The 26008-nt window shown below is 46.4% G+C and overlaps 1 protein-coding gene across 2 annotated transcripts in view; it reads left to right on the top strand.

The window, feature by feature from the left end:
• The window catches only part of CCDC93 (coiled-coil domain containing 93), a 2015088-nt gene that overhangs the window by 72384 nt on the left and 1916696 nt on the right, over positions 1–26008 (top strand). For both annotated transcript variants that reach the window (XM_069616593.1, XM_069616592.1), the window contains exon 4: positions 18431–18542. In XM_069616593.1, the coding sequence (XP_069472694.1) occupies positions 18431–18542 (112 nt within the window). The remainder of the gene's footprint in view (positions 1–18430; positions 18543–26008) is intronic.

Raw genomic sequence — 26008 nt, 5'->3', positions numbered from 1 at the left:
GGAACTCCATTGTTAACTGTTACTGAGTTTTCTGTTATTTGAAAAAGTGTGGACTTTACCATTAACCAAAACATCCTCTATCACCATCGGAGAGCGTGACATTTAAATTGCAGCTAAAAGAACATGTCGAACACCATGACTTGCTTTCCGTTTGCATACCAAATCAACAATTGACCGTAAAAATTCATCCAAATCTCCCACACCACTGTGCCAATAGATGTTGATTAAAAGTGCATGCAGTGAATGGTAGAGGAAGTCTAACTCAACAGCCAAAAGACCATATGGAAATGTTGGGGATCTGCCCGGAAACAATCCGTAATTCAGAGCGTAAAGCAATGACCCAACCACCGTAGGGTCAGCCAATACCATAGATTTAGCCGCTTGAAAAAATACAGAATAACCATCATGTGCTGAGATGGCAGTGAGCCAAGTTTCTTGTATCATTAGGCAGTTAGACTGTCTTAGTTCATCTAAAACTGCCTTGTTGGTGTATAAAGGGCTGTACCCTCTGGAGTTCCAAGATAACAATTTCATTTCCACATTAGTCGCAGACTCACTAGGAGACCCATCTTCATCATGGATGATGTGCAAACCCAGAGGTACTCGGGCCTAGTATTTTATGCTGTCTATTTTTCTTGTCACACCACTGACTTTTATGCCCATTCCATCTTTTGAGATAGTTGACATAAGAATCCTCTCTGGGATTGAGGATATGGTCACTCCGAGGCACTTCCACCTGTTTCTCATTGGAAAACCCCAGGCCACGTAATGTTGAGCTCTCTGCTAAGATTAGGTCAAGTACCAATTTAGAATGCAGGTGGAGAAACACTCGTGCCACATTGTTTTTGTCTGGAAACGCAACTCGTTCAATGTCAGCAGAGGAAATTGCAGTCAGTGAAGCAACCTCTGCCAAAATTAATAGAATGTTCATGCGATTCAGACAAATAGGCAAAACGTCCCCTAAAAGACTAGAGATTAGTAAGACATTTTGAGCTTCATGTGGCGAACAGGTGAAATGCATGTTACTCAGGGGGATTCAGCTATAAGTGGTTGTAACATTAAATTGGAATTATGAAACTCCATCCTACTGTAGGATGCTTTAATCATCTAAATGCGCAAATCACAATCACCACGGGCCCCGTTCTTTGAATTTACTGCAGCAACCTTTGAACGGGCACAATTCTGGCAGGGCATAAGATTTGCTGAGGGATCCAAAACACCCTTTGGGGTTTTAGCAGAGAAAGAAGTGACCGAGGATGCTCTTTCTGATGGAATATAAAATGTATCCAGAAGCGCACCCAAATTTGTATGTTTGCGATGTTCATCAAGAATTCTCGCTGAACTGAGAGAACAGGGACCTGAGAGTGGGTTTTTCAATATGTCTGATCCGTTAGTAAGGTCGGGTGACTTCAAATTAAGAATTGGAGTTTTTACATGAGGCACATCATTCGCCTTAACTGGCATCAATGTTAGCATAGTCTTTATAGGGAGCACGGCTAAGGGCACTTTACCTGCGCCTTGCGAGCACTTATTTTCCAAATGACAAACATCAGTTAAGAGAGCAGGATTGCATTCAGATATGACAGCCATTTGCGTGGAAGCATCAACTCCTTAAGCTTTGACCACCTCCTATTGAATCTGTATCCGTAAATTAGGTATTAACAAACTACCATTACAAGATTTAATTGTTACATCAATAAGGGAGTTGTTTCCAGTCACCTGCCAGCAAAATCCAGTGCGAAAAATACAAGTACCAGAATCCTCAGAGCTAATTAACTTGTCACACCTGAAACAGAAATGCAGACCCGCCTGAAAAAACAAAGAAACTCAGCCTCCCTGAAGATTGATGAAGTCATGAAAACGTGCGTTAGGAGGAGAAGCTAAAGACTGGTAACAGAGCGCCTGCCTTCACATCTTTAAACTCTGCTAAGATTAGGTCAAGTACCAATTTAGAATGCAGGTGGAGAAACACTCGTGCCACATTGTTTTTGTCTGGAAACGCAACTCATTCAATGTCAGCCGAGGAAATTGCAGTCAGTGAAGCAACCTCTGCCAAAATTAATAGAATGTTCATGTGATTCAGACAAATAGGCAAAACGTCCCCTAAAAGACTAGAGATTAGTAAGACATTTTGAGCTTCATGTGGCGAACAGTTGAAATGCATGTTACTCAGGGGGATTCAGCTATAAGTGGTCGTAACATTAAATTGGAATTATGAAACTCCATCCTACTGTAGGATGCTTTAATCATCTAATTGCGCAAATCACAATCACCACGGGCCCCGTTCTTTGAATTTACTGCAGCGACCTTTGAACGGGCACAATTCTGGCAGGGCATAAGATTTGCTGAGGGATCCAAAACACCCTTTGGGGTTTTAGCAGAGAAAGAAGTGACAGAGGATGCTCTTTCTGATGGAATATAAAATGTATCCAGAAGCGCACCCAAATTTGTATGTTTGCGATGTTCATCAAGAATTCTCGCTGAACTGAGAGAACAGGCACCTGAGTGGGTTTTTCAATATGTCTGATCCGTTAGTAAGGTCGGGTGACTTCAAATTAAGAATTGGAGTTTTTACATGAGGCACATCATTCGCCTTAACTGGCATCAATGTTAGCATAGTCTTTATAGGGAGCATGGCTAAGGGCACTTTACCTGCGCCTTGCGAGCACTTATTTTCCAAATGACAAACATCAGTTAAGGGAGCAGGATTGCATTCAGATATGACAGCCATCTGCGTGGAAGCATCAACTCCTTAAGCTTTGACCACCTCCTATTGAATCTGTATCCGTAAATTAGGTATTAACAAACTACCATTACAAGATTTAATTGTTACATCAATAAGGGCCGTCTGTATGCAAGCATCAACTCGTAAAGGTTTAACCGTGTCAATTTGGGCTTGTGTGGGAAAAACCAGGGTAGAAAGACCTCAGTGTCACACTCCAGCCACAGAGGGAGCCTCAGTAAACAATAAACGTGGCCCACAGGTATCAGAAATAAGTTTTGGCTCCAGTTCATGCACTAGCACAGGTATAATGCTAAGGCCACTCATAGTAGCGGACTGGCCACCAGGACAACTCTCTTCAGGTACCAGAGTTAATACAAGGCTAGTGCCATTCGATGGTTTCTTAGAGACTTTGATGGAATCAGTTATAGCTAGATTGCAAAGCCATTTTAGAGAGGAATTATTGCACCTCTTGCACAACTTTTGATTCTTTGTCTTTTTTTTCCATGGGTAATAAGGCAATCGGAGGGAAAACATTTTAAGATGAGAGGTGTAGAAATGACTTGCTGGGAGAGGTTTTCATGAATATCTACAACAATACAGTTCTCTTTCTCTTTAGCCTGGTACATAAACACATGATTAACATTAGGCACAGGTTTTGTATCATTGACTGAGTCCTCAATAACAATAATATCCACAGGTGGAGGAAGTTGGTCAGGTTCTGGAACTGAAGATTTTACAAATGGCATCTTGCCAATGGCTAAGTGATCATCACAGGCCTCCAAATCTTCAAATCTTCAACCTTTATATCAATGGATGATAACAGGAATGAACCTTAACTTTGTCCCAGATATTATCGTACAAGAACCATGTTGAGTGCCGACAAACTAGGCGAGGAAAGCTTGATACAATCATCAGCTTCTCGGAACGTATGATGAATAGCTCCCTCACTGGGTTGTGTCGAATAATCGGGTGAAGAGATTGAAGGCACTCTGTTTTTCCTGGGAAATGAAGTCAGTAAGTTCAGCGGGAGAACCAATGCCTAAGGCATCGCAAGTTTGCTGAATGACACTATCGAAGATTACACAGGGTTTAGTTTGAATTGTAGAGTCTGCATAGTCAATAATACCTGGTCATTTAAGATTTTCATTTGTGTCCGGTCAACATTGGCAATTTTCCTCAGAGGAACTACTGACTTGATTTCTGTACTTGTCCTGGTTAACTTAGGAAAATAATCCGTTATACACTTGCCAGCAGTGGGGGACGTGGGGGGAGGAGTAACCACAGGATGCACAGAGATGGATTTGGAGCCACGCCTGCTGCGGCAGTTCTGTTTGGCCTTCTTCAAACATACTACAGCTGGAGCATTTAGGGCAACACATACATTTGGAACGCCTAAATTCACGCTTAAAGCTGCAACAAGATCATCTTCGTTATGGCAGCTCATAGCAACATCCGAAATCGGTTGTTTTCGGCTGATGCAGACTCAATAGCAGCCACACAAATATTGGTTTCTACACAATCCAATTTAGAAACAATGTCTGGTTCAACACAGTCTGACTTGGTAGCACTGGCAGAAGGCTGAAATGGTTGGCTGTGCAGCCTGGTGCGTAATGACGTGTTGGTGTCCAGCCAGACACAAAAGGAAAAAAAAGATCAAGTATACTCAATAAATTACAAGAGCCTGCTAGTTTCTTCTTTCCGGCAGGTCGTCCAAAGGGATGCACAAGAGCAAATTGTCACCCCACAGTCAGCATTGGTAAATGGATTGATGCCAGAAGGTAAAAAAATAGGCTTATGGAAAACAATAGGCCACAACCGGTTCAAAGGAAGGACAAGCCCCCTGCAGTCACCAATAGAAAGGAAAAAAGAAATAAGATTTAGAAACACAAAAGATGAAAACGAGCCGTTTATGTAGGCATTAGGGCCCACAAGCTTCAAAGAATCAAATGAATTAGGCTTGTGAGGCAATCTGAAAGAGTCTCTCGGCAGTCACCAGCACTGTAAAGTGAGGCTGTGATGTTACCCGTACAAATTATCACCAATCATTAGGGAATCTCCAGTCGAAAAGATGAGGATGATTGGTAGGTGGAGCACGGCTCAAAGGGCGAAATGAGGTCTTCACGCAGACACCGGCGCATGTAGTAAACTCGCTTTTTTAAAAATAAACACACCAAATGATGTAGTCTCTTGAAGATAGCAAAGCGAAACAAACGGAGCGGCAAGTCAAGGGTGGCTAGTATGTTTATTCATCTTACCGCACACAATGTCTGTGATCCGCACGTTCCATGTTTAAACAGACCTTCTACAGCGACAGAGTGAGAGAGGTGAAAACACACAACTTCCCTTACGCCTGAACACCAGAACACTTTACATTAAGTTAGAAGTTAAAGATTAGAAAGAATAAGGCTTTCCCTTTGGTCGCCTGTGAAGGCACCATGAAGCAAGACAGACAACGGATTCAAAGTTCTAACAAAAGATATTTATTAATTAAAATATCAGGATTTGTAAGGCTTAACTTGCCCTATACTAAGGTGGGATTTCCCTACCTAAATAAACTAAGGATAGTCTGAGTCAGTAAGTTCAACAAAAGTCTGTGTTGAAAACCTATACTTGCCTACACATCTAAAGCTAAACAATGTGTAGGGATGTCAGTGTTCTGATCTTGATGGTCGTGCAGATTAATGAATACCGCCGTCCCCAAGTACCATACAGGCAGAATGGCCAATCACTGCCTGTGCAATCTTTGAGGCCACAGGTGAAGTGAGCCGTCAATCTGGAACCAGGAACGCCGGAAGGACCCCCTGAGCGCTGTAATGCAATAGATGGTTATCAAACAAGGTGCAATGATGATAATGGGTTACCAGACATTTGGTCGAAAAAAATTGGTCGACCAGACAAATGGTCGAACCAATTTGGTCGAAAACCAAATGGTCAAATTTTTTTTTATTTTTATAAACCCCCCTTTTTTTTCTAAAAAACCCTTTTTTTTAAAAACGAAAACCCGAAAAATAAGTATATAATTTAAAAAAAAAATTCGACCATTTGGTTTTCGACCAAATTGCGTCGACCAAATGTCATTCGACCAGTTTTAATTCGACCAAATGACTGGACACCAGATAATGTCATATGAAAACAAGTTGTAATAAGGCTTACCTAAGTGTAATGTAAACAAGGCCGCAAAGGATGGGATGTATCAGGGGATCAACGGCAGAGTCAATGGGTCGGTATCCAGTGAGGCTTGGATGACAGTTCAACACCTGGGTCCAGATGAATCTGCACAAGAGTCCAGAATCCAAAAACAAGATCAAAAACCAGTGGTTACAAGGCCAAAAAAGTTCCAGGCAAATGGCAGTCCGTTATGCAGTCCGTTGAGTGTCCGGGGTCAATACCAGTAGAAACAGATCCAGGGCAATGGTAACAGATGCAAGGAGAAGGACTATTTAAATATTTTTATTTTATTTTATAAAATCAAACAAACACACTACAACTGTTTCAAAACATAGAAAGCATCATATTCCAACACATTTTCAAACTCCCCAACTCCCCCCTCCCCCCCTTAAACTAGAGCCGGTTCTCACATGTCGTTTACGGGAACATCATTGGGTGGCACAATACTTAGGCAGCCATCATCCGGGTCCTCTGTTTCGTTGTCACCCTGGTGAGGGTTTGCCAACGAGGCCACCATTGCCGCCAGGCCAGCAAGGGCCCTACTTCCTCCTCGCCCCCCTTAGTGACCGATTCAAACCAGACTACGGATTCAGCTTCCGCCCACCTCAAGAGGTCTGTCCACCATAACTCCACCCTAGGTCTGTGGGCCGCCTTCCAGCCCATGGCAATCCTACGTTTGGCCAAGACATAAGCCAGGTCCTTTATCTTGCTTATGTGTTTCAAATGCCGTGGTCTAGGGAAAAGCCCAAGCATGCTTGACCAGGCCGATTCCACATCCAGCACCACCCCCCCCCCCGCCGGCCAGTTTCGTCTTGACCTCGTCCCAAAATCTATGCACCTCCGGGCAAGCCCAGAACATGTGTAGCAATCCCGCATTCACCTCCCCACACCTGGGGCATTGCTGCATAGCTGATCCCCCAAACTTTGCAATCTTCCCGGGGGTTAAATAAGTCCTGTGGGTAACATACAGTTGAAGCTGTTGGAATCTCGCGTTCCGGGACACCTTTTTGTGGTACCTCTGAGCCCGTTCCCACTGCCCATCCGTCCTCTGAGCCCGTTCCCACTGCCCATCCGTCATGGGTCCTCCCACCTCCTCCTCCCAATCTTGTCTCAATTGGAGCAACTCCTTCCCTGCCCTTACTCGCAGGAGCTCATATATCCTCGATATTTCGTGCCCGCCCTCCGATACATTATACATGGTTTCCAGGGAGGCGTCTTGGTCTTCCTCTAGCACTGTCTCAGGCCATCTTTTTCTAGTCTTTTTCACAAGCCTAGTGTAGGTTATATATTGGCCACCATGTACTCCCGTCTCTTCCTCAACCTCTGAAAGTCCACTGCCTCCCCTTCCTGCCATATGTCCCCGAGGGTGGCTAGGCCTACCTGTTCCCAGTATCTGCGGACCGATTCAAGTAGTTGGGGGTCGCTCCCGCACAGTGCTGCCAAAGGGGCCTGCTGGGAGTACGGCTCCGAGACCCCCCAATCTTCCATGTCCTGTGCCAGGTCTCCCAGCCGCCCCTTGCCCACCAGTTTGTCTCTGCCCAACCACACCACTTCCATCAGAAAGTATGGGGCTGTATCTCCACGCAGGAGCCTGGCTTCCGCCGAGTCTTCAGCCGAGAGCCACCTGGCCATGTACTGCAGCTGCCCCGCCAGGTAATAGAGTTTGAAATTAGGCAGGACTATCCCCCCCCTGTCACACGGGTTCTGGAGCTTCCACAGAGCCACCCTATTCCTAGAGCTGCCCCACATGAAACCCCTACACACGCTGTGAAGTTTCGCGAATAGGCTCCTGGGTATCAGAAACGGGACGTTTACGAAGAAGTGCAAAAGTCTAGGCAGGACCACCATCTTGAGCAAGGCTGCCCTCCCCATCATGGTCAGGGGCAATCTGGACCAGAATACCATGCTGTTCTTGATCCCCTCAATCGCCGTTTCCGTGTTGTGCTTGTGTTCTGCCTCGACCTTGTGGTAAATATTTATTCCCAAATACCTAAATGTCACGGGCTGCCATGGTATTGGCAGGACAGGCAGCCTCTGCACCGGGACATTCCTATATCTGCCCAAGGGGAACAGACTGGACTTTCCAGGGTTCACCGATATTCCCGAGAGGATGGCGTACCGTTCTATTACCTCTAGCACGTACTGTAGGTTTTCCTCTGGGTAGCGCAAATAAAGGAGCATATCATCTGCATATAATGATATCAGATGCTCTCCACTGGTAGTCTTTATGCCCACCTCCCCATAATGTTGTCGCAGGTATATTGCCAGCGGCTCCAATGCCAGTATATATAGCATGGGTGACCAGGGGCATCCCTGTCTGGTCCCCCTGCCTAGTTGCCAAGAATCTGAGACTATGGACCCTGTCTTGACCCTCGCCATCGGGGTGCTATAAAACAACTGGACCCATCTGAGGTATCCAGGTCCAATTCCGTACCCCTTCAGGACCGCTTTCAGCCAGGGCCATCGTACCGAGTCGAAGGCCTTGACCGCGTCTAACGACACAATAGCCAGCTCGCCCGTGTCTTCCTCAGTTTGGTCTATGACATGGTGTAGCCTCCTGTGGTTATCGGTGATGTTCCTACCTGGAACATATCCCGTCTGATCTGGGTGTATCAGTTTCTTAATCACCCTCTTCAGTCTATTAGCCAGCACCGCCGTGAGTATTTTGCTGTCCTGGTTAAGCATGGACAACGGTCTGTAAGACCCGCGCTCCATGGCCGGTTTGCCTGGTTTCAGGAGTGGTATGATTACAGCCTCACGGAGGGACAACGGGAGTTCTCCCTGCTCATAGGCCTCGTTGACAGTAGCAAGCAGTGGCAGAAGCAACTCTTGCTGGTATGTTTTGTAGAACTCGCTGGGCAGCCCATCCGAACCCGGCGCCTTGCAAGTGGGCAATTTCCGAATCACTACCTCCAGCTCGGCCGAGGTGACGGGTATGTCTAACTCAGAACGTTCTAGATCATCTAAGGTAGCTCCTCTACTTTGGTTCTGTTATCGTAAGCGGTGCTCTCGCAAAGCGTGAGCTCCTCTAGCTCCCTTTCCGCCTCCCGGAGCTCCCTTTCGACCCCCCCCTGTAGCCCCTTAGCTTGGGAAATGGCTACCCCACGCACCACCACCTTAAACGCTTCCCACAGTGTGCCCACAGAGCCTACGCTTCCCGTATTTGTATCAAAGTATTCTTCAATGGCATCCCTCAGGCCCTCCCGAAACCCCTCATCCTGCAGAGCCTCGGTCCTAAGTCTCCATGTAGGGATCCGCGGTCGTGGGGGCTGGCGTCTCCAGTCTACCACCAAGGGCGAGTGGTCCGACAGCACTCAGGCCTTGTATTCCGCTCCTTCTATATCTTTCACTATCTCGGCTGTTACAAACACGTAGTCTAACCTTGTGTACAAATCATGTGGCGCTGTGTAGTGCGAGTACTGTCTATCCGTGGGATGTAGCCTTCTCCACGCATCCTCTAGGCCTAGGTCTTTCAGTAAGGTACTCAGCGCTTTAGCTGCCGGTGCAGTTTTTCCTTCCCTGTCCTTGGACCTGTCCATTTTGGGGTCTACGGTATAGTTAAAGTCCCCCCCCACACTACCGTACCCCCTGCCAGGGGGCCAAGTTTACCGTAGAGGGTCCTAAAGTAAGCCGCTGTATCGTTATTGGGGGCATACAAATTTATGATGTGCACTTCTCTGTTTTCCAAGAGAGCCGTTACCACCACCATTCTACCCTCCGGGTCCACCGTAGAATCAAGCACCCGAAACGGCACGTGGGGCGACACCCAGGTGACAACCCCTCTGGCATACGCCGAGTACGCCGCCCCCACAACAGTGCCCTTCCATTTCCTCCTGACCACCTCCAGTCTTTCCCTAGTGAGGTGGGTCTCTTGCAGCAGGGCTCTGTCTACGCGCATCCTCTTTAAATACAACATCACTTTGTTACGTTTAAGGTAGCTGTTGAGGCCCCGTACATTCCAGGTCATGATTCTGAGATTACCCGATGCCATCCGGTCGGTCTATCTCCATCCCGCCCCTTCCCATAATGTTCCCCACGTAGGGTTGTTTCCTGGCTCTTTCCCTTCTATTCATGAACAGTGCCCCTCTCCCCCCTTCCCCAACCTCACACCACTGCACATAACTCCCCTCCCCGCCAACCCCCAACAATAGCCCAGCTCCATCCCTGGATCTCAGGCCTACCCACGTCTGGACCCGTCTTGTGACCAAGAACAAGGACCCCGCGGGGTGTCACCAATCTAACAGTGACCTAACTAAATATACTACTATCGAGTGCAGAGGTTGCTCCCCAGGAGCTCCCAGTCATCTATTTAGGAGAAGTGAATTCAACGGGACCCGCCGGCAGATGCCATGACTTCCTCCACACAAGCACAATATCAAACTATATTCCAGTCCCAATGTCATAGCTATGGCCTCACGGGTGCCTTTGCCACGTGCTACTTATCTCCAGCCGCTTCTGTCTGGGCATCCGATTCCTGAGGTCGACCTTGCATATCCAACCATTCCATCGCTTTGCTCGGCGTCTCAAAGAAGAGGGATCTGTTCTTATAAAACACCTTTAACCTGGCGGGGTAAAGCAACATGTAGCGGTGGCCTGCTTCTCTAAGCCTCCTCTTCACCGTTCCAAAGTTCATTCGACTCCGTTGTACGAGCAGCGTATAATCCGGATACGCCGTTATATTCGCTGACCCCCTTTCTATCGTGCCTTCTTTCTGGAAAGATTCGAGAATCTTCTCGCGGTCACGATAGTTCAAGATCTTCGCGATCAACGGCCATGGGGGGGCTCCTGGGGCCGGTCTCCTGGTCAGGGCCCTGTGCGCCCTTTCGACCGCGAACCCCTGGGTCAGCTCCCCGCCTGTAATCTCCTGCATAAGCATGGTTTCAACGAAATCCGTGGGGTTCAATCCTTCCATTCCCTCCGGTACCCCCACTATGCGAATGTTGTTGCGCCTGGCGTGCCCCTCTGCCTGCTCTGCTCTGTCCTCCAAATTGCCCACTCGTTGCACGAGGGCATGAAGCTCATTGGCGTGTGTGTTGCACGCCTCCGTGGTCAGGGCCAACTCCTTCTCCAGTTCCCCAGTGCGCTCCGCGATCGTTCGCACATCCTGGCGCAACAGGTTCACCTCTTCTCGGACCGCTCCTATCTTAAGGTTTAGGCCCTCTTGCAGCTCTTTCATGGCCAGGCCCAACTTCGTCTCCCAGGCCACCTTCAAGCCGGCAATTGCTGCCAGCACCTCATGGATAATACCCGGTGGGTCAGTCGCCGCCGCAGGGGTTTCTTTGCTCTTGCCCCCTTCCGCGCCCGAGGGCAACCTAACGTAGGTCTCCATCGTGGGCTGTTTGATCCGGGGTCGCACCACCTTGGAGGACATCCTGCGGCGTCGGTTGGGCCCACGCGCCCAGCTGTATCCTCGCGGGGTTCGCTCGCCGGCCTCTTCACAGCGAGGTTCCGCTGGACCCGGGTTCACTCTGCTAGCCCACCACGATCCAGGACCTCTTCAGTGTGGGCTCGCCCTTAGGTTTTTGCCTTCTGCCAGAGGCGCATGCGACCCGTCTGTCTGGTTGGGCTTGCCCACGTTCCGACCAACTTCCTCAGCTCATCGGACCATTTATGGCCCTTTGTCCACAGACGGCCATCTTGGGTGCTCCCCTTCCTTTGCGCGACCGCCACCTTCTTCAGAGTCTAGTTCCGTGGATATGCAGTCTCACTGGTGGGGAGGGCACTCACCATGTGCCCCCCACTTTCATACGCCTTTGGTTACACCGTGGGCTCGAAAGTCCGCCAAAAACCATCACTTCTTCCCAGGATCAGGATCGGATCATCAGCAGCTCCTCCAAGGAACGTCCTCTCACGTAGCCATCAAGCCACACCCCCCGATGCAAGGAGAAGGAAGAAGACAAATCCGTGAAGCAGTCCGTGGTCGTAGTGCCTAAATATCCAATGAGATTCAAAACGCCAAACAGTCCTTAAGAGGCAGCTGAGAAGCACTGACTTCGTGGCTTCTGATGCTTTTAACTGCTAACAACAGTCACTTGATGTGCATCACGGAAGCGTGAGGAAAATCACGTGCTAACAGATGATGAATGTGATTGGTAGTCATTCACCTCACGTGACGCGTGAATCTCCGTGTTCCTCGGCGGTAATGCGGAAGTTTCCATGGAAGTTGCCACAGCACTTAGGGTCGAAAAACTCCCGGAGTTCCAGTCAGCGCTCTCCGTTGTCGAGCGGAATGCCGTTTCTTTGCGCCATGTTGAGAGGTGACTGTCGTGCCAGTTGGTACGGGCTGATCTGTGTAATTGTGGATTGTTTAACAATGCGTAGACTGGGAGACGTGACAGACAGCAACCAAAGTAAAAGTGTTTAAACTAAAGTTCTGAGCTTCTTCCAGTTCCCAGCTTGTTATTGGTCCCATTCCCCATGTTCAAGACAGTTCGAACAAAATAGCCTCAGTGTTGTTCCCTTCCCCAAGTTCAACACAGTTCCATAAAATTGCATCAGGGTTTCCTTTGCCAGGTTCAACACAATTCCACAAAATGGTCTCAGCGTTCCCTTCCCCAAGTTCAATAAAATTCTTCAGGCTTCAAATTCACAGTCAAACAACTTATTTAGTTTGCTTTTTCCTTCTTATCACTTGAACAACTTTAGGCTGACCAGCCTAAGCCTCTTGACTTCCCTTGATTTACTCCAATAAAGGGTCCCTCGGTCTGGACGCAGTTGTTGGACCACACGGCCCACCCATTGCAGGCCACGCAACCGAAAATGCTTGGCACTTTACCACAGTTCATTCTTTCTCATAGGACAGCCTCGACAACTCAGGTTTGCTCTCTGCATCTGTGTTCTAAGTCCACTTGTTTCTTCTGGTTCACTTTACCAACTTTCTGCCTTTACCAACATGTGTCCCTCACACACTTTCCTTTGTGGTCTTTCTCCTGCTTACCACCTTGCTTCCACACTATCCAATAGTATTTTGCTTTTTGCGCCTTTCACTTTGTATGCAACTACTGTCTTTAAATTCATCCTGTTCGCAAATGTGCATTACTTTCTGTTTTATACGTGCAATACTCTCATATCTTTTCTTTCGTTCAGCATTTAAGACTTATTACATGCTTGTCAACTTGTTCGGTATTTAATAGTTCCTAGTTCGTTTTCCTACCCATTTATTAGCATTCACAAACATTATATGCTTGGCAACTTCGGTATTCATTTGTTCACTTTTCGGCCTCCAGACCTCTTTATCATCTATTGTTGCTCGATCAGCATTAACTGTGACCCATACCATGCCCCTGGAGCACCCTGGCCTGAGTGAATCTTCCCTGTCACTCATCGTTATGCAGTCGCGTCTGCAGGTGCTCTGATATCGCTCTCTGGTCTTCGCTTGTTCCTCTCACTCCCTGGGAACTTGACCAAGTCAAGCTCGCTCTCTCTGGATCTCCCTGCAGCGGTCAGTGGTGTCTCTGTGTTCCCCGCTCCCAACAGGGAACACACAGCAATGGGCTTTGCTCAGCTCCAGACCCTCTTGTGGCAGGCTCTGCCCTCAGCATCTCTCTGACTGCTCTGCAATCGGTGTCCTTTTGACCGGCCCATATTCTGCCTGCTCCACCTCAGATTGCTGCGCTCTCCTGCCTCCTTCTCTGCTGCTTCTCTCTCCATTTATACACCTGCAACCGTTTAACATGTTACAGGTGTGAGTGCTTAATGAACAAGGCCTGACCATAGATATTGGGAGATGCCTGTCCCCCCACACCAGTCCTCAGGCCTCTTCCTCGTCTCAGTATCAGAGTGGTGAAATGTCATGTCAGTGTGCATTGTCGCCTCTTCCTCGTCCCAGTACTATAATGAGGGAAATTGGGGGAAGATGGTTTACAACAGCCTATAATGGCAGAGGGAGGGAAAGGATGGTTCTCACCCGAAAAGGGGGGATACCATGTCTCGCCTGCGGATATCCTAACCCTAATCACCAAGGACCCTCCACCCAGGTGATACTCCCTCTCATCTCCAACCCTAGGGTCAGGATCCAAAAGCGATGGCCTTTCTCTGGACACCTGAGAAGAGTTTCCAAGGGAGTAGGTGGGAGGATACCCTCAGGTTTCTCACACACCAAATGGGTTTCTTTTCTGCAATGTTTCAAAAGTTCGACAAAAATACCACTCTGATGACCAAATCCTAAAGCTTTACTTACTTATGTCCAGTATGCAAGCAATGGTATTTTCCACAAGTCTCTTGAGGATGATGTTTTGGTGGATCTTTGTCCACTAGGTCTCTTTGCCTTTCTTTGTTTCGGGAGCTCTCTCATCAGGATGTTTCACTTACCCCAGTGGGGCTAGATGGACAAGGAGGACCATGCTCTTAATCGGCATCTTCTTTCTACACTGTCTCCCGTCTGGCCTTTCGTCTTCCTAATCTTTCCTCCCTGTCCCCCACCATAGTGTCACTGCCCCAAACCACCTCCCACTGCTGCACTCTCCCCTAGACTAACATGGTCCTCTGGAGCCTCTCTATTCTCGTCCCTCTCCCTCCTTTATTGCACTATCCCCCTCTCAACATTTTCTGGTTCCTCGTTGTTCCCTCTGCACCAGTTCTCACTTTCTTGATCTTGGACTTCCTCTGGAATCCCAACAGGCCCCTCGAGGGCTTTGGTTTCTTTACTCCCAAGGCGATCTCTCTGTCCTTACTCACTTCATTATCCTGTTCTCTTGCTTCCCAGTTTGTACCCCTTGTCCCCTTCTCTTAGGCAGTACCTTTCTTGCCAGACAATCTCTTCCACTCTTTCTGTACCCTTCAGGCTTTCTACCTGGTCCACTCTTGCCTTTCGAAACCACCATCCTTCTCACTCTGTTCGTATACAGTCTTGTCTTATCAATGCACTTCAACTTCCTGCTGGTACCACTCTCCTTGAATGAGTGTCTCTCTATTAAACCTGCTACTTCTATTATTCCTCATGCATCTCCAGTTCTACCACTCACCAAGGCTTCCTCCTTGTAGTACGCCACTGTTACCCTTTCAAGTGGGCACTATCTAATCCAGACTGTTCATGGTCTGCTGTTTTCCACAGACCAGCTCTCCACAGCTCTATGCTTCAGTCGCCTAGTCTCCTCAATTGTGATCTCCCAGGATCTGCTTCCTTCCAAGCTGTTCCAGGGACTGACTTCTGCAAATCAAATATCGTTTCTTGGGGCCTCTTAGTAGCTCTTTTGCTCAGGACTGACAATGGCTGACTGGGCTAAAACTAAAAAACGCTTAACCTCCATTTTGTATTTCATACTGGCTTGTGTAAACATTTTGTTCAATCTCCCCTGAGGGTACCGGTTTCTTTCGCTGTGCTCCGATGAGTTCAGAATGTGTTTTGTCTATATGGAAGGACTTCAGTAAGCTTGGGGACGTGATTGTTTTTTTTCTCTCCTTGCTGAATTAATTATTGCATCCTTTTATCTCATGTGATACTTGCTAGAGCATAGTGCTAGATTATTAGCGTGGACCTGGCTTTCTGAAGCAACAGAGTGCTTTAAACATCAGAGGGGGAAGTACATGGCGTGAGAAGCAGATCGCAAGGGGTCAATACAAGGGAGCGGTGAGCTAACAACGGGGGGGGAGGCAGATAAGTTGCCATCAATACATCTACAAGCAACCAGGGGAAGAAACTGAGGGAGCAGACCGCAGAGTCTCGGGTTAGGTGGGGAATGCAAGGTGTGAGGGCCTAGGTGTTAGTAGAAGCCATTCCTTGAAGAGGAGGATCTGTAGTTCCTTCCTGAAATGTAAAAGCGAAGGGTCAAGTCTGGTTTTGATGAAGATGTTCCAATGTCTGGGGTTGTAGACTGAGAAGGTCCCTCTTTGGTACTTTCCTTCCTGTGCCTGCAGAGTTCAAGTCTGCACATTTCCTGGCTTTGGTAGATCGTATGCCCCGAAAGATGCTGACCTTCTCAGGGAGGTAGCTTGTGGACTTGTGGAAGACTGCCTTGTGAATGATGCAACAGGATATGTAGTTGATACAGGCTTGCAGTGGAGACCAGTGCAGTGCGACGAGGGTCAGGGTGATGGGCCTAATTTTCAGAGTCGTTTGAGTCGTGCTGCAGCATGTAGAACACAGCTCAGGGGTGTAGATACATTTTAACATTACAAGATTACAAGTATGTTTTCCGTCTCCCGGCACAGGGATAAACTGATAGTGTGTTTCTGTGGAAGCAAAGGCTTTCATATTGATTTTCCTTGGCAAACCTGCCCATGACAACAAAGTAGAAAACTCCTTGGGCCTCATTAGGACCCAGGCGGTAAGGGGTTTACGGCGGCGTAAACAGCGCCGACCCTTACCGCCTGATTCCGAGGTCCCTTATCGCCATGGAGGATTTAACACCTGCTTTTAGCAGGTGTTAAAATCCATGGCGCTAAGGGACCTTGTTGTTAATTACGCCACCGTAATTTACGGTGGCGTAATTAACGCCTTCCCCACTCCCATTATGCCCTATGGGGCAAAAATGGGAATGGGGAGGGGTAAATGGGGATTGTGGATTTACCGCCCCGCCAACCTCGGAATGGGGCGGCAAGTCCGCTAACCACCATGGCGTAAACATAGTTTACGCCATGGTGGTAAAGGTACGACCCAGGCGGTAACTTACCGCCTGGGTCGTAATGAGGCCCCTTGTCTGGTTTCTGTAATGCATTGACGTTGGCGGTAAAAGGGGGCCTGTCATTTCTATGCCCAGATTCTGGGTCTGAATGCCTCCCTTTTTATAGTGTGTTTTCTGGTCCCTGGGCAACTGGTGCTCCTCAGTGTGGACTTGTTGTGGCAGCCATCCAGCTTAAGAAGTGCCACTTCGACACAGGGGCTCCTAATCCATTCCACAGCACGAAACTGTTTCACATCCTATTCATAGTTGGTTATGCTACCCAGAAGCCTTCCTTGATAGGATAACTCAACAGTCTAAATACTTAAACATCTAGGGCCCTTCTTCTCGATTTTTGGTTTACCAAAGGAGATGTGGACTGACTAAGGGTCCACCTTTATGCCGTGGTTTATGGGGACGAGTAAGACTCTGCTACGCATTCAGACTCTCTGACATTCTATCTACCAACAGAAGGCATGTGACCTAGCAGTTCGGGCTGGACTGCCCCTTTTGGGGTAGGACAAGCCTGATTTGCATATGGTTTTTTCCGCTTCTGCAATTGCTTGGCAGGCTGAAAAACGATGGTCTGCAGGGTTGCCCAGAGGTGTGCCCGTGGTTATGATTAATTGAAAACCTTCCAGCCATCACCTTTTTGTTTTGCTAAAGTCACCCTGAGTGGGACGGGTATGTCCAGACGTGGGTCCCGAGTCTGCTGGGCCTAGAGACCCAAGCTACTCCTCACTGATGACCCCCAACAAGGCTGAAACATGTCTGGGAATGCTTGTGGTCTCCTGCAGAAGGGATTTGACCTAGCAGTTCGGGCTTGACTGCCCCATTTGGGGTAGGACAAAGCCTGATTTGCATATGGCTTTTCTCCTTCAGTAATGGCTGAAAAACAATGGTCTGGAGGGTTGCCCAGAGCTGTGCCAGTGGTTATGATTAATTCAAAACCTTTCAGCCATTAACTTTTTGTTTGGCCTGCTGGCATACCAGGCAAAGTTTATAATGGATCCATATGGGGTCCCCTTACTAAAGTCGTGGACCCCATAGGGATCTCCAGTATTTACGCTGGCATGAAAATCGATGATGGCACAAATGCTGCAGCATTTGTATGGCGGAGAGGTAGAAAGGTGGAGGAAACTCAGGTTGCGTTCCACCCTTGCTCTCGGCTATAAAAATGAATGAAAATTGGGATTTTTTTTCTAATTTGTAATTTTTTTTTATAACTCGCCTGATGCCATACCGGTTTCTAAGCGCGGATCCGGGATTCGAATCTCCTTTGTTATGTGTGGTCTTGTTTCCAAGACCAGCGCGTTGCCCTTGTTCTATTCTCCGTTGTCTTCTGCTCCTAGTGTACCTTTAAAGAGTGCAATTTATGAAATTGATGACTGTGTCTCCAGAACAATTCCTTGAAGATACAAGTAGAAACGTCCTACCCCCCATGGCGCGAGGAGAACCTTAAATGATGTATTTTTTCATATCTCACAGTCAGTTCCTCTGTTATCTCTCATATACACAGGCATAGTTGGGAATTTAGAGTGCACCGCATAACATTACCAATGGGATTCATAATTACATTTGTAAGCCAAGGGGGTGCATTGCAGTACATATGTGTAACTATATTCAATCTGCATATTATTGGCTGCCCATATGTGAATTATATAAACGTCTGTTGAATTATATCACACCCGTCTGTAGAAATAACGTTTCGTAGAATTATGGATGTTGATTTGAAAAGAAATCGGCTTTGTGCTTCGATTTATGATGGTCTACAGTTGTGCACCGCAAAATCCACCAGAGGACGCTGTCCAACCATTATGCTGTGGATTTCAACATGTACAAGCGGAAAATAATTTGGCTGTTAGCAGCGTGATTTGAATTTTTTATAGAACGTATGCTTGCTTAACTTAACCTTTGATTGGTTCTTTTAATGTTTTAGTGCCCTAACAGAAAAAATCGTATCCGTTTTACCAAAAATGAAGTGTCCTCATCGCCTGGAACCACATCAGATTCAAGGACTGGATTTCATTCATATATTCCCCGTAATACAGGTAAATTCATACTTTTGACATACACCAAATTCGCCATACCTGTTTTAGCTAACTTCTTACCCGTGTTTATCAAGGAGCTACTTTGTGTTGTCTCTCACAGTCTCCCACTTTTTCAATAGGAATGATCTTAAACTTCATATTTGATTGATGCGTATGATTTTCCTCCATAAACCACCTAACCCAGAAAACCGGTTCACGAAATGCATATCTATTTTGTATACATGTAGCAGTAGTGTAGATGAATAACAAGTAATTTCCAGGATCATTGTATATGATAAAGTGTACAGCGTATTGGCTGTTCTAGCCGGTATTTCTGTTACCAGCACAAAGGCACCTCAACCTCAGAGGATGAAAATCGGAGTCATCTTGCCAGGATTTTAACCGGTAACCTTTGCACTTCATCTTTGCAACAGATGTATGAACATTGCGACCACTACCAGATGGAAAACATTCCAATCCAAAATCTTTGTGATTTGCAATTACACCATATTAAAATGTTACATTTATACTACTTTCATCTATAATACAAGTTAAAATATGTATTATGTTCCAATCTGTTTAATGCATGATTTTGGTTTTGATTGATTTCTTTGCTGGTTAATTATTATCAACTTCTGTTCACTTTCTATTTTTACACAAACTCATCTCAAAGTCTGTAAATGATATAATATGTATTATCATAATTACCTTAAACAATAAAAAATTATTAAAATAAAAAAAAAATATTTCCCAGAAGATCCATTGTTTAATGTTCCTGGCTAGTTAATACAACAAAATCAGAGCAGCCAGGACAGAAACTGTAAGCATAATGAGCCGATTGGTGCTCATTACAAGTCCCCTGGTATCCCGTCAGTAATTCCGGCAGGGGACTACGTACCGTGTCCGCCACCTGAAATCCTGGTATTACTGGGATATTACGGGTGGCGGAGACGCCGTCAAACCCCCATTCCCAACTTCAATGCATGGGGGATGCTGCATTCACTGGTAGTAGCAGTGCTGATTGTGGGAATTGTCTGCCGGTAGGGGCCTGAACCACCGGCAGGTCGGGCCTGAGGGTAGACTTGGAGTTTGCCGGTCCAGAAAGGTGCCGGTTCATGTTGTTACTGGCACCTTATTTCTGGATGGCAAACTCATAATTAGCCTCTAGTGTAGGTCAATGTGGCAACCAAAAAGTAAAAAAATTACCATGCTGATTTCCGCACAGCTATGCCAGTTTCAAACTGCTCAAGCTAATTGCATACTAATGTCATGTCAGTTGCTATAACGCCATAAATGGTAGTGTTGCTTCAGCAAACCCGTTATCAGGCTGGCATTTACATATGCCACCAGGAAATTGCTGTATCAGTCTCAATAATGCAATGCCAGTATTTCTGTATCTATGCCTTTCCTCTCTTTCTCACACGACATTTCAAGAAATGCCTTACTTGGCAGTGCGATCCCTCTCTGCGCCACTGCTCTTTAAAGGATTCCAATCGGGTGCCACACACTGAATCAGGACTCTTGCCCTTAGCCTAGGATGTAGCGCTCAATTAGAATACTTTTTCTTAATTTTCAACAAATTCGAATTGAGCTGGCATCTAACCCGTCTCACACCCCTTTTACAAATAACCTGGGTCACAATGGACCATGCACCAGGCCGGTTGGTGGGAATACAATGTTTATTTTAAATTCAAAGAAAATCACACAAGTTTTATATTGGGCAGCAACCACCAATGGGGTGATAATTACAATGAAAACTACTGAACACTTTTTCAATTATGATAGATAGCACCCAAGTTAAGATTTCCCCCTATAATGTTCCCTTAAATTGAATTCTGAAAATAAAAGGCAAACATTTTTAAACCCTTTCTGCAATGGCATAAATTGACACTCAGAATTTTACAAATAATTGTATGTGTGGTTAAATAATGATGTACATATGTTTTATCACAGTATCAGGGATGTTATATCACTAGCAACTATAAGGTAAAGGTAAGGTATCACAACAGGCATACAGTTTAAAAAGCAACTTGAACTGGAAACACAGTGCAGCCAAATTGACACGTTTAAAAGTTGCAATTTACACATTTGCAGTTTGAAATGGCAAAACGTTTTTTTTTTATTTTAAACGGGTGAAATACACAGAATCGGAATGTGGTTTTTAGCCTGGGTGATAGATGCACATCACAAGGACAATATAGGCATGAAAGAGTGACTATAGCTTAATAATTGGGTGAGATTTTCAAGGTGAAAGAAGTTCGGTTTTGGTCAAATAAAGCAGTTAAAATGAGAAAATCGGTTTGGAAACGAAAAGGACAAGTTTTACTTAAACTAGATTATCAAGACTAGATTGTTAAAGAAAGACACAGTACGTTCCAAGGTTAATTTGCAACTTCACTTTTTCACCCCACGTTCAACTCTATGTGGGAATTAATTTAAATTATTCCAAATATGACTAAGGATTTAGGATCTAAGCAAGGTAGAAATGAATGGCAGGATGGAGCTAACAGTATGAAATCAAGGACAAGATGCACAGAGAATTTTAGAACAGTTTTAGACAAGTTATCAGGGTGTAGATAGGACTACTTAGAAAATAGAACACAAAGGGTCAAGATGGGATAGGCTATATGTTGCTATGGGATGGGGAAATACTCACAATCTGCCTTTGAGTTTGGGATTTTGGACAGTGAATTGGGTTCTGGACTCAAAAACTCTGGTCACTACACGGCAGGCGCCCCTCACAGCAAACAGCTGGGCAAGTCTGGTCACTGGATGGCAAGGGTACAGCAGGCATGCGGGTAGTGGCCAAAAAGCTGGTCTGGTCACAGGATGCTCCCAAAAGGGTACCACAGCTTTCCCCCCTTGTTATTGGGATTTTAGTGGGGTTTCTGGATCAGTGGCCTTGCTGGGAGAGGTTCAGCTATGTTTTGGCCTTGCTGGGAGAGGGTCAGCTATGCTTTGGCCTGGCAGTAGAGTCTGGAATCTTGCAAAGATGGTTCTGGAATTTCTGGATACGCAGGTGCTGGACATTCAGTAGAGAGTGTGTCCTGTCCCTGTGAGCTCCCACCCTTTATATAAAAGCGGGTAACATCACCGGGTTTATTGTTGGGCAGAACTGAGCTAGACCTACCCCCAAGAACGGAAAGGTCAGCCTAAGCTGATCACCTCCTCGAAGAGGAGACTCATTTTATGGGGTTGTATTTCATGAGGTGCAAAGCCTTCCCACAGTCCTTTTTGCCAAAAATCAATCTTAACCTAAATTACACATGTGTACAGTTGTGCCACGTTCACAAATTACATTGGCAGATTACATATGTCACACAGAGCATGGCCGTCCAACTCTCCAGTTTGTAGAACATGGTTTCGTCCTCCTAATAGTTTTTTGCGATTTTAGTGAGGACCGCTTCACCCAAAATCCCACAATTTTAGGTGTGTGCATATCATCATAGGGCTTATTTCTATTAATTTTTTTACGTTCCACCATGTGTACATTTACCATGATTCATATTTTCATGGGGTTTGTGTCCCATACATGCTATGGCCGGCCATGATATCTTGTTTAGAAGCCACAAAAATCACATTTAAATTGTACAACTTTTGCATTACTGCGCTGTCTGGTTACAGAATTAACAGTCTTAAAAGTTTATTCATCAAATAGTATTTTGAGCCAAATGGGGCTGGACTTTGTCCTCCAATGGGAACAGTTTTTTTTTTCAGGCTACCAGCAAATGTCAGTTTAACCCAAGGTTCCCATGGAGTTTCCCAGTTTGAGTGGATGTTTGTCACTTCCAGAAGTCACACGTAGGTGTCCCAGAATTAATTGTCTCAAGCTGGAGCACAGACAGAAGTCTGACGAGCGTGTGATATTTCTTTCTCTTGGTCTGTTCAGAGTTTACAAGGGCACAATTAGCACCTAGGTGTCCCAGAATCTATTGTGGCTTCTTTTGCGGGGAAGGCCACTCCTGTTGCTAGCAACGCCCCCAAGCAGAAAACCTGTTTAGCCAGTTCCACAATGCAGCCAATGTCTTTATTTCTTTATTTTATTTTATTTTATTTTGTTCTGAATCAGAAGCAACCCTGCTGAAATAAAACATCCCATATATGTTTCCCAGCAAAACCCCCTTTACATTGCCAGGCAAGGACTGGGCCTTCTTCAACATGATACTTTTAAAACAGGTATTTTCTTATTTGCAAACGTACAGTTTAACACGTGGTGAATCTGCTGGGATGTCCCTCTCAATTTCTTTTTTTCTCTTCCATCTGAATTCCCAATATTGTTTTGCAGCCCTAGTCAGTTTCTCTCACACAGCAGTATGTTCAAGGCAAAGGTCCACTGACATTGACCTATGCGCCGAGAGCTAGGGTTTGTTTTTTAAAGGGTTTATTTAGACATTTTGTAGCACAAAAGTCAAGCGTTTTCCCGTGCGGCTGAAAGTAAAGCTTCTGTTGATTTCCCAGATCTGGTCTGACACAGCCTGTCATTCAGGGATTATGCTCTCTTCTTCTGGGGCGCAGGGTCTCACTGATGAAGCAGTGTGATGTTAAACAGATGAAAAGAGCATCAGGGCAACATCCTTTTCAATGTAAAACATTCATTTTTCAATGAGAACTTCTTAGTAAGCAGCAGAGCACTGCTGCTTTTCACTTCTTCTTTAGTGCACACAAGAAAATACACTGGCAGCCTTTCTCGGTGTGCGCCCTGTTCCAACTTGCCCACAAGGTGCTTGGCAAGACAGGGCAGCCATCATTTTGTAGCTGCAAAACGCAGTTTTTGATGCTCGGCAGTGGTGCTCAAGGAGCCAGCACAGCCATTTTGCTGTTAACTGCTGACGTGCAGCTTGGTTATCGATGGGAATTCTGCTGAGTGGGTCAATGTATCCTACAGCTCCCTGCTCCCGTGGTGTCAGACGGAATCAGCTAGTAGACCGAGACTTCAGTCACCCTGCACACACAGTCTTATGTAGGAAGCTTTAGGGGAGCTGTCTCTCAGCCCAAGACATGTTCTGTACTGTGTGTTCTCCAAGCTTGAAGAGTCTAGAGCCCACAAGGACTCCTATGCACTGGTTTCCCATCTGCCGGAGGCGCAACATCCTAAAAGTGCCCACTTGTGAAATAGAAAGTCGGTGCCTAAAAGGCTTTTATGGCTAGAAGATGTTTGTTTAATTATAACCTCTGGCATTGCTCTGGCCACACCTCCAGACCACTGTTCTTCAAACAGTTCTGTGTTATTCTCCTGCTTTCTGTTGGGTGGCTCGGTGCAACTAGAAGCCACCGATTTCCATCTTTAAAGCTGATGTGCGCCTGCGTCTCTCATTTGTGGATGTATTCTACATCTCATTCCATTTCCCTGTCACTCTAACATATTAAGGATAATCTTCCACTGCTTGCCCTCGACCAACGTATTCATTGTTAGCATGTCCAGAACATGTGCTATATTGATCCTAATACTGCTGATGTTAGCCTCCAGTAACCCCTTCTGCTCGCTAAACGTTTTTCATAACAGGTAGTGCTCGACTGTTTCTGACCTTCCTTACTCTTCACAGTCCTCTGATGCAAATCTACCCATCTTAAATGTCCATACCCACAGCCCTGCATGCCCTACTCTGAACCCACTGGAAATGGTCTCCTCTCTTCTTGAGATATCAACATTCCGCAGACAGGTCTCGACCTGAACCTTTCTTTGTAAGGCATACAGGTGCCTCCCTTTCATGCTCTCATACCATCTAGTTTGCCACACGTCTCTTATGCTCGCTTTCTCTGCCACCCGGATTTCTGCTGTGCTTAAAGGGATCTCAATATCTGTTAAGTCTCTAAGTGCTTTGTGCTGTTACAAAACGGGAAAGACCATGTACAAATAAAACTTTGTTCGACCCCAAAAGGGGCATTCCAGCCCAAGCTGCCAGGTCACATCCCTTATGCATGAGACCTCAATCAACCGCTGCCACCCGTGGGCTTGCACGCATGGTCAGTTCATCTTTGCCTGCAGATATTGACTGGCCACCAGTACCACCTACAACCACACAGAAAGAGGCGTTACTAATCCTGACAGAGGGTGAATTTAGCATGCGTCTGGCTCAGCAACCTTCCCCCTTAACGGCTCCTCCAAACTGGTCGGTGCCCCACAGTCCGTTTCGCGTTGCTTTTTGGATATCAAAACTCATAAAACTAGATTAATTGTGACTCGCATTTAGAGTGAAGTTTGTCTTAATAAATCAGCAATCATCTTTGAGGAACAGAGTGGTGCAATGCCATAAAGTAGCTTGTTAAATGAGTTGAAGCCATTGTTACAGTCAGTGCCTTGCCTATCCATTGGGGTGAACGTTAGAGTGGCAAAAGAGGCCACAATTAGTGATGTGATGCTAGACCTGGGGTAGCATTGAGGAGGATCCCCTAGCCAATCCCACTACAACCGAGTCGTGCGGTAGCGGCTTGTCACATATGCTGCAGCTGTGGTCCTGGCAATTTAAAGCACTCAAATAATGGACAGCAGTCCATGGGTCTACCTACCTGGCATAGATCTACAATACCTCAATGCCATAAAACATCAAGAAGTGATGAGATAGCCTTTCTATGCACACAGCCCGTGTATACCAGAGTTAGATCTGTGGGAAGCATACAGAGAGCAGGCCATCCTCCTCACTTGAAGTAAAGGATTCGTTTCAGGAACCCCATGGATTAGGAATGTTTAAAGCATGCAAAGAAGTAGTCAAGCCTGTCTGTGTGGGTCACTGTTTGATTAGATGGTCCTCTTTGCTAGCTCCAATTCACAGGTAGGGCAGAGAAAGTGACACCACAGAGCACCCAACTCCACCGACCCAACTGCCACACACTCCTGCGCCAGAAACAAAATCAAGTCATCCCCATCCCGAGGTGAAGCATTGGCCCGAAGCATTGGCCCGTGGTCCTGTGGAGACTGGGCCCAATCTGTGGAAAAGCTACAACAAAGAAACTGGAACCAATCCAAGTAATTCACACAATGGTTAAGCACCTGAGACCAATTACACGCCTGGGGCAGGGCAACGTCCTTGCTTAAACCACCGGGCATTTCCAGAAAGTGTGGGCACCTGGAGAAGAAGGCAGAAGAGCACATTTTGGGATAGTTGGAGATGAGAACAGGCAGAGAGGTGGGAGTGGAAGAGGGAGAGGGATAGTTGGAAGAGACTTCAAAGAAGGAGGGGAGAGTGACATTGAGTTGGTGGAAGTGATCTGCTTGCCGTGACCTTGAGAAGAGTAGAGGAATGAGTGTGTGGCGGAATATCGAGGAGATCTTGGTGCCGCACGTGACTAGTAAGGAGAGGGGAACTTATCCAGGAGAGGGTTCCTTTCGTATAAGCATTTGGTGATTTGTCAAGGAGAAAAGTGAGATTGGAAAGATGGCGGTAAAGTCAGGACCCTTGGAAAGGGAGGTAGCAAGACGCCTAGGAAAACGTCTGTGGAAACTGTGAAGTGGCCCCCTTGTGTGTCTGAGGAGGTGGGGATTTGGGATG

This window comes from Ambystoma mexicanum, chromosome 9 (assembly GCF_040938575.1).
Source record: "Ambystoma mexicanum isolate Mex_15411 chromosome 9, UKY_AmexF1_1, whole genome shotgun sequence".
NCBI classification, from domain to species: domain Eukaryota; kingdom Metazoa; phylum Chordata; class Amphibia; order Caudata; family Ambystomatidae; genus Ambystoma; species Ambystoma mexicanum.
This window is presented reverse-complemented; position numbering and strand designations above follow the sequence as displayed.